Below are 13,490 nucleotides of genomic sequence, written 5' to 3'. Positions count from 1 at the left end.
TCTATAGAAAACACTTCCATTCTAGGGCTCCAGGTATCTCCAGAAGATTTTTTTTAAGGTCACCGTAGTACGTGTTAAAAAAAAAAAATAATAAGCCCGCAAGAAGCAAGCCAGGGTGCCTGAGGACCAGCCGAAACGGCAGACTGCAGGAGCAGACCCATAGGAATTTCATACCTCGGAATCGGTAGATTCTTGTTGGAAAAGCATTTACTCGGTTAAAAGAACAACAGGTGACATTGAAAAATCTCCGCAGTGAGCCCTAGACTTTTTAGACGACCTTAAAAATGACCAGATAGACCTTGCGGCTGTTAAAAGTACAGCAGCCAAAATTTAAAACTTACTGAATGGGTTTACTAGCCGACTGGATGCTCCTCAAGAGAGAGAGCGCTAGCCAGCCGGTAGGAGAGAAGGGATTGTTAGAAATGAAGCGCGAGGAGGGCCTGTCCAGACAAAAACCTGGGCTGGGTTGAGAAAGTCTAACATTTATCTAATAGATTTCTGGAAGCAGAACAGAGAGGAAATGGAGAAGAGGCGCTGTTTGTTGAGATCATGACTGAGAAGATTCCAGAGCTGACCAAAGACACTAAAGATTCAAGAAGCCCAGCGACTGCTAAGAAGTATAAATAAACCCTAGAAACATAACACAAGACAGGAGGAGGACGAATTACCTCCAGAGGAGCAGTAGTGTGCTTTACTGCTGACTTGTTAACAGTAGCAACAGGGAAGGTAAAGTGGAATCATCATTCAGTGTGCTGAGACAAAATAAAAACAAACCCCCTTTGAGTCTAAACATCTGTACGTAATGAAGATAGCTGTCAAGAGTATGGATTTAGAAAAAGAGAGGGCCGCCTGGGTGGCTCCCTGGGTTGGGCATCTGACTCTTGATTTTCGCTCACGTCATGATCTTGCAGTTCACGGGTTCGAGCCCTGTGTCAGGCTCTGTGCCAACAGCGGGGAGCCTGCTTGGAATTCTCGCGCTCTCTCTCTCTCTGTCTGCCACTCCTGCTTGCTTGTTCTCTCTGTCTCTCTCTCTCTCTCTGTCTCTCTGTCTCAAAAATAAGTAAACTTTTTTTTTTTAATTTTTTTTTTAATTTTTTTTCAACGTTTATTTATTTTTGGGACAGAGAGAGACAGAGCATGAACGGGGGAGGGGCAGAGAGAGAGGGAGACACAGAATCGGAAACAGGCTCCAGGCTCTGAGCCATCAGCCCAGAGCCCGATGCGGGGCTCGAACTCACAGACCGCGAGATCGTGACCTGGCTGAAGTCGGACGCTTAACTGACTGCGCCACCCAGGCGCCCCAGTAAACTTTTTTTAAAGAGAGATTTCTCAGACCAAACACCCTGAGAAATTCCCCACCAACAAGACACTGAAAAGAATATTCTAAAGGGTGTGCTTGGGCAGAAGTGATCCCAGATGGAAGATGTGATGTGAAAGAGGCAATGAGAAAAAAACAGTGGACGATAGATTGCTCAGTCTAAAAATACCAAAAAACAAAAACAAAAACAAAAACAAAAAACCCAAAACACCTCTGCTATCTTGTAGGGTCACCAGAGATGTAATCAAAATGCATGACTATAGTGATCCGTAAGCGATAGGTAAATGTATTTCGAGTTTTCTAAAACCAGTGAACTGTTTGGGAGGAATGGTGTTTTATAAAATTTAGACATTGAAAGGGAGAGCGACAGGGACAGACGAGAAGCAACAGGGCACCGTGAAGACAGCGCTAGACCAGGAGGCTTGGATTCTGGTAGCGTCTCGGCTGCTCGGCCATCGTGCGGCCTTGGGAAGGGTTCTTCCCTCGTGTGTGTCTCCGTTTTCCAGTCTGTGAAAGGAAGCTCTGGGACCGGATGAATTTTAAGGGCTCTTCATTATGATTCTGTGAAACACTGAGAAATAGATTCTCTAGGAGAAACAAGGAATCAATAATTCCTGAGTTGGTTTTTCCTTAACCTCCTGCGAGATGTTATCAGTAAGCGCTTGCATTTCACTTCCGGCTCCTTCTCAACGTGCGTGTGCAAACGCCGGAGCTCGGGGGGCGGGGGGTGTCGAGGCTCAGGTGTGTGTGTTGCTCTCCTTCCTCCACGTGTTTGGTTTCCTCTGCTGTCTCGTCATCGAGCAGCCACACACGGGAATGGCAGTTTACCGAAGCCTCAGGGGACAGGTGGCTCCTGTGGGTGTCGGGGGGACGTTTGCAGAAAGGGGCTGTGAAAAGTGAGCCTCGTTGGGCCCCCGTTGTGCCTTTTGCTTAATTTCGGGCCCGTACTGACATATGCCTCCCGTCCTTTCTCTTCTTGTCCTGCGCTCCCCCCCCTCCACCACCCCCTTCGCCCTTCCTCCTGTCCACACAGGCTAATAATAAGCCTGAGATCGAAGCGGCCCTCTTCCTAGACTGGATGAGACTGGAGCCCCAGTCCATGGTGTGGCTGCCTGTCCTGCACCGAGTGGCTGCCGCGGAAACTGCCAAGCACCAGGCCAAGTGCAACATCTGCAAGGAGTGTCCGATCATCGGATTCAGGTATCCGGGACCCCCACTATGGCACGTCCTCCCGCGTGGTTGTCACCTTTTGGGACTTGATCTTGTATCTCCTGTGCTAGTTGCTCTGAGTTCGTTCCCTTTCCGAACCGTGGACTGCCCCGATGGCTGGGCTATTTTGGTGGCTCTGACTCATCAGGCAGGTGTCCCTTTCCACCACCTTCATTGTGGAGCTCCGCGGAGCCGCATCCTTGGTGGAACACGACTGACTGATGGCCTGCCTCCCCTGAGATACTTGTCTGTCGAGGGTATGCGCATTAACTGTGCCGCCTCCTTCCTGGATCCAGAAAATGTTAACCGTCTCTCTGGGGGTGTTTTCATGTGTTGTTGTTGTTGTTTTTTTTTTTTTTTCTGTTTATAGAAACTCTCTAAGAATCCGTTACAAAACTCAGAGATGATTCTGTGTGGGGAGACCTGTCATGGTAGCTCAGCTGCTTATTCTTCTTTTCTTCCCTCGAGTAACGAATTGTTTCGAGCAGCCCAGAGCTTCTTTACCTGTGAATCTGATTACACTCTTTGCATGTTTCCTAATGAACTTCTGAGGGAATATAAAGCATGCAAGTCAATGAAAATTTCACAAAGCGGCTAAAAAAAATGGAAAGGTTCTTTATGACTTTACAAGTGAAAGAGATAGGAAACATAGCAGGTTATTATTCTGATCTTCGGAAAATGTCACGGACAACCACTGGCTCTTAAATCCTCAGCCTTGTTGACCTGTTTGGGGAGATGGGCTATTTTTAAGCGAATTAATCTTACTCAACGATAATCCCGAGCCCACATTTTGAAATGAGGATGTATTTAAACATCTGGATCAACATCAAGGTTTCCATAGCGATGAATAAGCCATAAAGTTGTAAACTAGCCACATAGTCTCTGCCCGTTCAGAATCTCCCTAACAGCTATGTAAATACTCTTTTTCTAGTTATGCTTAGACTTGTTTTCTTTCTTTGTTTCCTAATAACTACTTTGTACCATTTGTGTGCTTTCTTTTATTCACTACTCTTTTACCCCTGGTGTTTGTCCTTCCATGCTTCATGGTGTTGACAGAGAGGTTTTACACAAACCCTCAGAGGTTTCTAAAGCCTAGGTAGACAACAGTGAGTAGGCAGTGCTCACAAAGGAACGGTTTGCCTTCCTGGTTTCTGGCAGGTAAGAACGGTGTCATGGGGGACGTGGAGGGCGAGCCCCAGGGGACGGCGTTCCGCTTCCTACCTCGCTTTTCTCACCTTCCCTAGCTGGCGAGATTTATGGACGGGGGAGGGCTCATAAAATAGAAAAGGGGAGGGCTCTGGAGGGCCGAAGAGGGGGTTTGCGTTTAATTCTTTTACCCTTATCAAAGGAGATCATTTGGGGGACTCGGCACTTGTTTCTTATCCTCCTCCTCTCCAAAGATGGTTGGGATCTAAAAAAGGTAGCTCTCCCCCCACCTGCCCATATGTGGCAGGAGGAGTGTGTTTATTTGAATTGGCTAGGGTTCTTCTCTAAGAAAGCAAAAGGCAGGGAGAATAGGAAACAGTACCGTATACCGAGAATGGGGGTGTGCGCCCCCCCCCCCGGCACCTTACAGAGGACAGATTCTTTTGTCCACCCCGATTTTGTCTTTCCTTGGGGCTTCCCTTAGGCGTGGGTGAGAGGCGGGGTGTTCTGGAGAGAGGCACCTGAAAGAGATCAGCCACGCGACTCCCTGGAGGTGAATCGTGTCGGTCGTTTTCGAAAACGTGATTGAGGCGAGATGAATTTTAAACGAGGGTTCTCGTGTACTTTTCCTTTGTTTGCGGAAATTGCTTTTTATCTTGATACGTTGTTTGGAAAATAATTGCTTCAGGAAACGTTTGTCCCCAGAACGGGTAGGGGGCCTGCAGGGCGTCCATGTCTTTCTCCTGGAAGTTCTTCCAAATTCTTGTGTTTGGTCTTCCTACTTGATCTGAAAGGGTTCCTAGTGGAGTTTAAAGAAGAGCTGAAATCATCTTCCCTCCTTCCATATGTTTATGGGATAATCTTCCTGCCAGAATGTTTTGATACTGTGGGAGAAGCACCAGAGAACTGTGAATGCAGGAAGTTAATCGCTTACCTGTGGGATTAATGAACACTGCATTCTGTTTGCAGAAATAGGAGCGTGTGGAAGGTTTATTAAAGAGTGTTCTTTGGGCATTCGACGTGAAGAAATGCCTGAGGGTGTGTTTTTGTTTTTGTTTTAACCAGGTACAGGAGTCTGAAGCACTTTAACTATGACATCTGCCAAAGTTGCTTTTTTTCTGGTCGCGTTGCAAAAGGCCATAAAATGCACTATCCCATGGTGGAATACTGCACTCCGGTAAGTCAGATGCCTCCCTGGCGGGACACTTAGCTCACCTGGGAGGAGTTGCACTTTTGCACCGTGTTGCACAGGGTGTGTACAGCTGTGATTTATAAGTTCCCGAGACGGTCCCCCCGCCAAAGGGGCTCCAGATTTACTTTATCCCTAGCGCATAGGGCAGTGCCTGGCACAGAACGAAGCCTCGAAGTTACTCCACAAATAGCATAGGATGAACGAAGAGATTTTTCATCTCTGTTTGGTGGTTGTCGAGAAGACGGTCTCAGCTGTATTTTGTTACCGCCGTAGCGGTTGTGTGGAGACGTTTTATGCTGGGGGGTGTGGGGGGAGGGGGTAATGTGGGTTCCTTCGAATTTAGAATTCGCTGCTTTTGGCCAGTCTTGCTTAACTAATGCTAGGCATTTGCCTTTTTGGTTTTGGTTTTTGTTTTTAATGTTTGTTTATTTTTGAGAGAGAGAGAGACAGAGTGTGAGCAGGGAAGGGGCAGAGAGAGGAGGAGACACCGAATCCGAAGCAGGCTCCGGGCTCCGAGCTGTCAGCACAGAGCCCGACGCGGGGCTCGAACTCACGAGCCGTGAGATCATGACCTGAGCTGGAAGTCGGCCAGTTAAACGTCCGACTCTTGATCTCAGCTCAGGTCTTAATCTCAGGGTCATGAGTTCAGGCCCTGTGCTGGCCTCCACGCTAGGCATGGAACCTACTTAAAAGAAAAAAAAAAGAAAAACTACTCTGTGAAATAGGTATTATTGTTATCATCCCCTTTTTACAGATGAGTACTCTGAGGCCTTAAGTAATTTGCCCACTGTTCTAGAATTGTGAGACGGAACTTTCTCCTCAGATGTCGTTTTGAGGAAATGTTCAGTAGCTTACAGAACTTTGGAAAAATCACCGGTGAAATGGAAAGGAGATAGACTGGGTGGTCAGACACATCTGGGTGTCGGTCTGATGTTACCGAACCACTAGCTGCTGGGACTCATCAGCACCGCCGGACCCGGGAGCTTGTTAGAAATGCAACAACTCGGGCCCTGCCCCTGCCTCGTTAAATCCAACCTGCATTGTAGCAGGATCTGCAGGTAGTTGCTGCGCACATCCAAGTTTGAGAAGCTCTGTTCTAGAACTTTCCTGTCTTCCGTCATAGAGCCATGATCCGGTTCCTAGTGTCTTTCTCACTTTGATTCCTCTTGCAAAGGTATTCAGTGATGCAGAGTGAGCCATGCTGTGAAAGAGAGGGAGATTCAGGGGGTGAAACATGACGTCAGCGTGGATCAGATCGTTCCTTAAAGTACTAGGAAGTGTGGCCAAACCTGAGGTCAACTTTAAGACTTTAGAAACGAGGTGCTCCTTTGACTTCGTTTTTTCATCATGACAGCTCGGTGAGGTATTATTACCCCCATTTTACAGACGGTCTGAGCCTTCGAGAGGTAAACAAGGTGGACAAGTTCACCCTACCGGTTAATGCTAGGCCCGGCCCGGTTTTTGTCCACCGACTTCGCTCTTGACCCCTACGGTCTCCTAAGTTACAGAATGAGCGCCCCGAGGCAGAACACCGCAGTGGCCCCTTTCCCTTGACCTCATTCCCTCGTGTGTCTGATCTCGGCACAATTTCCCTTTCAGACTACATCGGGAGAAGATGTTCGTGACTTTGCCAAGGTACTAAAAAACAAATTTCGAACCAAAAGGTATTTTGCGAAGCATCCCCGAATGGGCTACCTGCCTGTGCAGACTGTCTTAGAGGGGGACAACATGGAAACGTGAGTACTGGTGAAGGCCTCTTTGAGCTCCTCTCCGCCGAGTGCCCTCCTTCGCTCCCAAATGCAAACAGTCTCTCCTCTCTCTTTCTTTAGATTTTACTTTAGCTGGAAAGAGAAAAACAAGCTGATGTTCAATTGCCATTTTCCCGTGTCGGTTGTCCCATGCCAATTACCAGTTCCAAAACTTAATCTGGATCTCCCAGGGAGAGCAGCTCCGTGACAGCTACTGCTTCCCTGATAAGAAATGTTGGGACGGTTTACAAATGAGGGAGTCCAGCCTTGCGTTGGGGTTTTCTGCCCTCACGAATCGCCAGGCGTGTGTCTTTTTTGTATCTGATTGTGGGGTCGTGCTTAGTTGCTTTTATCTCCTTGAAAGAAAATAGAGTCCCAGGAAATTTCTTCACAGTAAGTAGCAATGATTCTCGTGATCAAAATGACGATACCTCCACCTGTATTCAGCCTTCTCTTGTGTTTTCCATATCTGATGGCAATCGCACAGTTGTTTGTTTTTCTTTCACCTCACTTTCCACCTGCGTTTTGGCCGTTGCTTTTCACGGTTCATACTTAATTGGCTGAATTTTATTGATTTTTGACTTCTCGGCACTTTATTTTGTCTTTATTTATTTATTTCTCTTGATTTGTTTACTTTGTTTGTGGCTGAGTTTGCCTGTGTCTCTCTTCACCACCTCATTTTTTGTTTTGCAGTCCTGTTACTCTGATCAACTTCTGGCCGGTAGATTCTGCGTGAGTACTTGTGCTGAAGGGTGCTGCTGGCTTGCTTGATTTGACCATTTTTGTTCTGTTGGTTGAGTTTGGTTTTAAAGACCTATTAAGTTCCCGCCCTTCATTTCAATTTTTTTTTCTTCCGGTGATAAGACGCTGCGAGGGCCATCCGCCACAGATCAGGAGAATCAGAGTGAGGTTTTCAGGTCCCCACCTGGTCAGGTTTTAACCGGCAGAAATCCTGGCCTGGAATCAATCATCAAAGAAACGAAGGGGTTGTTAGTTACAGTCCCGGGAGACGTGTTTATATAGCCTTCCATTATAAGCAGGGAAGAGCCTTCTGATTACATCATAACGTTCTTTAGCCATAGCTTTTGAGAGGTAATACTTGTGGACCTTCAAAAGGATGATGGTTTATTCTTTAGGGCCTCTTCTAAGTGGACCATTAAAAATCAAGAGAATTTGTTTTATAGTGTGATGTTGACTTTGATGGAATAATTTCCATGAGGCGTGTGTATGCTACTGGACTCATCTCTATATACATGAGTTTCTCTGTTTGGAACTAAACTCATTTTGCTCTCCTCTCCGAACTAAATATTCAGCTCATAAATAGTTCGACATTTACACTGGAAGGAAAGTGTACTGTCGACTTGGTTATTACTATTGGTGTATATTAATAATACTAATATTAGATACCAACAGATAATTGATTTAGCTCAGAGTTTATAATGTTATTAGAAAACTCTCTGGGGAGTCTGTGATTTACCTATTAGCAAACAAAGCGTGCATTGTTTTTAAAGTTCTGTCGTGCGGAGTTTTTATAACAAAGTTTTGGTATTTCAAAGCGTACTTTATTAAAATATTTATTTAAAGTCAGACAGCTCTATTATACGGAAGAGGGAAATGACCAATTTAGAAGAACTCAATTTATTTTTATTGGGTCTTTTTTATCGCTCCCCCATGTAATTTAATTTAAAGTATATCCTTTTTTAAAAATCCTGTAGTGATAAATGCAAGCTATTAATTGAGGTTTATTTTAAGTCTTTATTGGCCTCAACGAAGTGTGAGGCTTCCCTTTCTTGGTTAAAGCAGCGTTATTGTGCCCCTTAATTTTGAGCTACGGTACCTATACCTGATTTTTTTTTTTTTTTTTTTTAATCATCGGGGGAGTGACTTAGATTCACTTCTGGTTTTTGCTCTTGGTAGGTGATGGTTTTTCCCTCACCCGGGTAGTTTATTTGTTTATAGAAGTTTGAACCTTTCTGAAACAAGAAACTTCAAAACACATTGAGAGACTGAAATCCTCACTGTGGCCGGATCCTGATAAGCAAACGGATGTACTCTGGAATAACTTCTAGCCATTTGAAATATTCTAAAGACAATGATGCTAAAGAATCACTTTGAAAATGCACGGATAGAGGTAGCAGAGAATAAGAGGCAAAGAATAGCTAACAGTTCCCTGAATAGGGGGGGAGAAAAAAAGAAGTTTATTGTAGACATAAACTAATGAGAAAAAAACATGGCCGTGAATTTAACGTCACCTGTCTTAAGTAGAGGGTGTTTGCCTTAAACTTCGAAGAACTTTAAAATTAATAACCTTCTTTACTACAATATCTTCCTCTAACGACTGAAACACAGAATCACTTTGCCTTTTTATAAAAAGTTTGTTAGATTATTCAGAAATAGTGGGACAGTCTGCTTTTGAGGAAGAAAAACCCAGCACGCTACGGTCCCTATTTTCTTCAATGCCAGCAATTTTTATTAAAGTCTTTACCCTTGGGATTATACATAATTTATGAAATATATTGCCCAGCTCTCCTGTTCAGGCAAAGACCCAGGTGCTAAGGTGCTCGAATTTCGCAGGAATTGCCCCTGATGTCAACAGATTCTCATGTGGATCACCGAATTGGGAAGTTCACTGAGACACACGCCTTCTCTTTTTCTTTAGAGGAAGCCCTTGTTTACCCGCTATTTGTCACATTACCTTTAAAACTAAATCTGGCCTAAGCCTTTTATATTGTTCGTCCACAAAGGAGACGGGTAGTCTTCTTGGAGCATGTCCACTTTGAAACCGAAATGGGTGAAAAGTTATTAGTGGAGTTGTCACAGAAGAGAAAGGGGTAGTGGGTGGGATGGAGTTGGCCATTAATAATCACAGGACTAATCTTTCTGGGTATATCGTTTCGTGTTTAGGAAGTAGGAAGGGAGAACGGGATTCTTCCCGTCTCCCAGAAAAATGTTTCGGAAGGCTTTGGATTTAGTTTTGTTTCTGGACTGAGGGGTTTTGTACTTTTACTTATTCTTGGTTTTTAAATGATTCTTCTCTGAACTGTGCTCCCTTCTGGCTCCTTTTCTGGTTTAATGAGTGCTTCCTTTAGTGTACTTTCTCTCTCTCTCTCTTTTTTTTTTTTTCTTTTTCTTTTTAGATTTCTGATTATTATGAGTTCTTGTGCTTAGGCATGCTGTGTTAGGTGCTACGAACATTGATAAGAGAAATAACATGGAATTAGCCTCAAGGTTAAGGATTAAAGTGCTGCATAGTATTTTCTGTGTAAGATTTTATTAGAGTGTTTTGGATTTCCATGCCCAGTTTTCTTGCTGTGTAGTGCCTAGCTCAAAGGTGTCAAGTGTTCTATGCACTACCCAGCCTGCCGCTATTAGAAGAGAAAACAGCCGTTTTCCTTCACGGTGGGCTTTCAGCTCGTAAGAAGTCTGTACATGAAAAACGAGTTTGTTCCAAAAGACGGGGCTCATAAACCGAGTAATCCAAGTACTAAACTCTCTTGACCTGCAGTGAGTATTTTGAAACAAACGGTAGCTAGCATGTTTCTAATACTGCGCTATGGCAGGCTTCTAAGGAACAAGCAGATGAACTCTACAAAACCAGAGTGAAGATTCACATGAAAATCTTTGGATCTGCCTAGTAAATCGGGTAGTCCTCCCTGTCTCCTCCTGACAGTTTGAAACCTCTTGGTTGTCCAGTGCCAATTGGATTATGGGGACACTGGACCTAGACAACACAGGTTCCATAAATAAGGCCTTCACCCCACAGGGAAGCCCTCCGTTCCCTAGTTGTTTGCTATACCATGTTGGCATCATCTTAGGATTGCGTGTCTTTAAGAAATAGGGATTTCTCGTACATTTTCGCTGTCAGCCTACCTAACTACATGGTTTTTTCTTTTAGTATAAGGAAAAACAAACCTATTCTTAGTGTTTCGACCAAGTCATTTAATGCTGTTTGGACGTTGGGCTAAACCAGTCCTCACTGAATAGATTACTGTTGACTTTTGGATTCGTGCCTTTACCTAAGGGCTTTCTGTGTCAGGACAGAAATGGAAGAGAACTTTTGTCCTACTCCAATGAAAACAAAAAAGCCCAAGTCCAAACTGGTTTTCAGAACAGATGGATTTTTTTTTCCTAACGTGAATCCAAAAGTGCTATAAAAACTTCGAGGATAATTAATGGATCTGATAGGAAAGGATGAGGAAAATGTTAACCTTACCAAATCTCCTGGTCTCTGGAGCTAAAAAAAATAAAAATAATAAAAATAAAAAAGGGTTTTACGCCCCAAAGTATATAATCCTCCCCTCTTGTTTTCTTCTCTTGTATATTAGCACACAGTATCCCTAATAGATATTTCAGATACTGTGACATTTTATAGAACTTAGTTCTTTTTTTTTTTTTTTTTTTTTTTAAAAAAAAACATCACAATATCATTTTGGGTCCTTCAGTTTTATTTTATGGAGTAGTAGTAATAGAGTCCTGCTACTAAATTGGTGGATATATTGCTTCTTCACAGAACTGCACAGAACAAGATAGCTTGGGGTGTGGAATCTTAAGAGGTCCCGGACCGGCCTGGCCTCTTCAGAATCAGATTGTTGACTGAGAGTGTACTAGGCGCACGTAGAATTTCCATTCGGTGAGAGAGCGGCTAATAAATGGCATGGGTGTAAACTCTTGAACGTTTTTGACCGCCTAGTGCCAACACAGTCTCAGAACCGTAGCGTGTGAGAAACTAACAAGGGAGGAGGAAAGTGCCCCAGAGAGATGGTCTCCCCCAGCCTTTTCTCTAATGGAAGCTCTCCAGAGAAGATTCCGATCTCTTTTTTATGGCCTCTGAAAGAAGTAGAAGTAGGAGAGTTCACTTCTCCAGCTTGGATTTAAGACACTCGATGATATCGGAGATAAAGTTAAAACTAAATGTGTACCTTATCCAGAGAGCTAGAGTGAGAGCATTCTAGGCCATGTATATAACATGACTGTGGTGGGGTTTTTTTGTTTTTTTTTTTTTTTCTCCATTAATGGATGGTATCTGTGACTAATCACATTTTCTGCCTTATAGGCCCGCCTCGTCCCCTCAGCTTTCACACGATGATACTCATTCACGCATTGAACATTATGCTAGCAGGTATGACACTAGTTGAATGCTAGGCAAATATTGATTGAAATAACTAACCAAGGAAAGCTAACCGATAATAATTTGCAACAGATCTTTTTCTTTTCCCCCCAATCTTGTCTGACTTCTACTAATCAACTTGCCCTCTAACTTGCATGCCATTGCACTGCATGTTGTTCTCGGACACCAGTAAGAACGTTGGTCCGGAACAATCTCCCCCTAACCCTGGCCTTTAAACCTTTCTGATAGCTTTGTGATGTTTTGCATACTGCGCACGTTTCATAAATTGGCTGAGAAATCATCTGACCTTAGAAAACCGCTAGACCAGACATGCCCAAGTGAAGCAGCAATACTGCGTTCCGTAGAGAATATGAAGGCGTTGGCTTTCCGTCTGTGTGTTTATTTCCCTGATACGCTGTAAAGAAGAGAATAATTAATTTTCCTAATCCTCGCACCTTTATGTCCCACCTTGTTTGTGTTTCAGATCATTGTTATACCTAAAAACTCATTTGCTAACTGTAAGATATCTTTTGCTCGTTAAATAAGTCTGTAAGAGTTTGGTTAACTTTTTTTTATTTTTTACTGGTAAAAAGTGTTTACGATTGTCTCAGGGGAAGGAGGTTTTTTTAAAGGTAAAACTTGGTGGCAGACTGTTAAGAGAGCTTACCTGTGAGTCCGTCCTTTTTCAATATTCTAACCACTAACGTGTTTATCAACCGCGGGAAGCACGAACTGGCTCTATCAGTCTGTCATCAGGGGAAAGCTGTAATTGCCCTAAAAATACCAGGGGTAGAGAAGGAGTAGAGTGTATATGTTGTTAGGGAGGCTTTTCTTGTAAAAACAAAGGCCTTTCTCAGTGCCAGGAAGATCGATCTGTGAAGAAGAAAAACCTACCAGATACAACTTCCCTTATAATTCATAGCGTAAATGTAAAGCCGCTAACTAAGCTGTGGTCCACCACTCACTGCCTCCAGAGGTTAGGGCAGCACACACATCCTTTAATTTGAAGGAGTCCTTTCTCTTCTTGACATGATTTATCCTTTAGTTTTCAGGAATGTTCGATTAGGTCTTGAATAGATTCTAAGAAATCACATAAGTTTTAATGAGCTTTTACGTTTTTTATCAGGCTAGCAGAAATGGAAAACAGCAATGGATCTTATCTAAATGATAGCATCTCTCCTAATGAGAGCATGTAAGTATCCTGTCTCTTTTTACGAAATGTTCCTGACGATGAAATTGCTTTGAGGGCTTTAGAGGTAGGGTAGCGCAGAAGATAGGAGTTAGCGTGATAGTCATTTGCTCTTTCAAGGAACCGCTCGCTTGCTTTTTTTTCTTTGACTCTTAACAACCTGACAGGGAAGGAGCTCATCCAAGATGTGGCCTTACTGGCGATTCCAGAGTCGCAAAACCAGTTTGCCTTACTCTTATTTAATACCAGACCGCCACAGGCTGCCCAGGTGCAAATATGGAAATTGTGTTAAATGCTTAACCTTTGACGGAACCTGCCAGATATTTAAAGGGATTGGATATTAATTTTTAAAGTGACGGCTGAGTGGTATTTCCTCCACTCAGGGGGAGTGGACCTCCAACCTTGGTACAGTTGGATGGGTATTCCCATCCGGCAGGTTAGTTGGGTAGTTTCCTTCAGAGATCCAAAGTGGTAGCATCTTCGCTAGCCAAATAAGGCGAGGCAGCCTTGCGAAGGGTTTCAGAAGCAGGAGCTCAGATTTAGGTCGAAGTAGTTTTTTAGTGGGCTGATAAGCCAGGCCT

The 13,490-nt window shown here is 43.8% G+C and overlaps 1 protein-coding gene across 20 annotated transcripts in view; it reads left to right on the top strand.

Moving 5' to 3' along the window:
* Positions 1–13,490, top strand: part of DMD (dystrophin) — a 2,379,610-nt gene that overhangs the window by 2,308,163 nt on the left and 57,957 nt on the right. For 16 of the 20 annotated variants that reach the window (XM_045050793.1, XM_045050788.1, XM_045050791.1 and 13 more), the window contains 6 exons: positions 2,352–2,518; positions 4,739–4,850; positions 6,465–6,601; positions 7,307–7,345; positions 11,667–11,732; positions 12,847–12,912. In XM_045050793.1, the coding sequence (XP_044906728.1) occupies positions 2,352–2,518; positions 4,739–4,850; positions 6,465–6,601; positions 7,307–7,345; positions 11,667–11,732; positions 12,847–12,912 (587 nt within the window). The remainder of the gene's footprint in view (positions 1–2,351; positions 2,519–4,738; positions 4,851–6,464; positions 6,602–7,306; positions 7,346–11,666; positions 11,733–12,846; positions 12,913–13,490) is intronic. The other 4 variants (XM_045050789.1, XM_045050804.1, XM_045050806.1 and 1 more) reach the window with 2 other exon arrangements.

The sequence above is a fragment of the Felis catus genome, chromosome X, assembly GCF_018350175.1.
Source record: "Felis catus isolate Fca126 chromosome X, F.catus_Fca126_mat1.0, whole genome shotgun sequence".
Classification (NCBI taxonomy): Eukaryota; Metazoa; Chordata; class Mammalia; order Carnivora; family Felidae; genus Felis; species Felis catus.
Note: the sequence above shows the minus strand (reverse complement) of the source record. Positions and strands in the feature narration are given on the sequence as shown.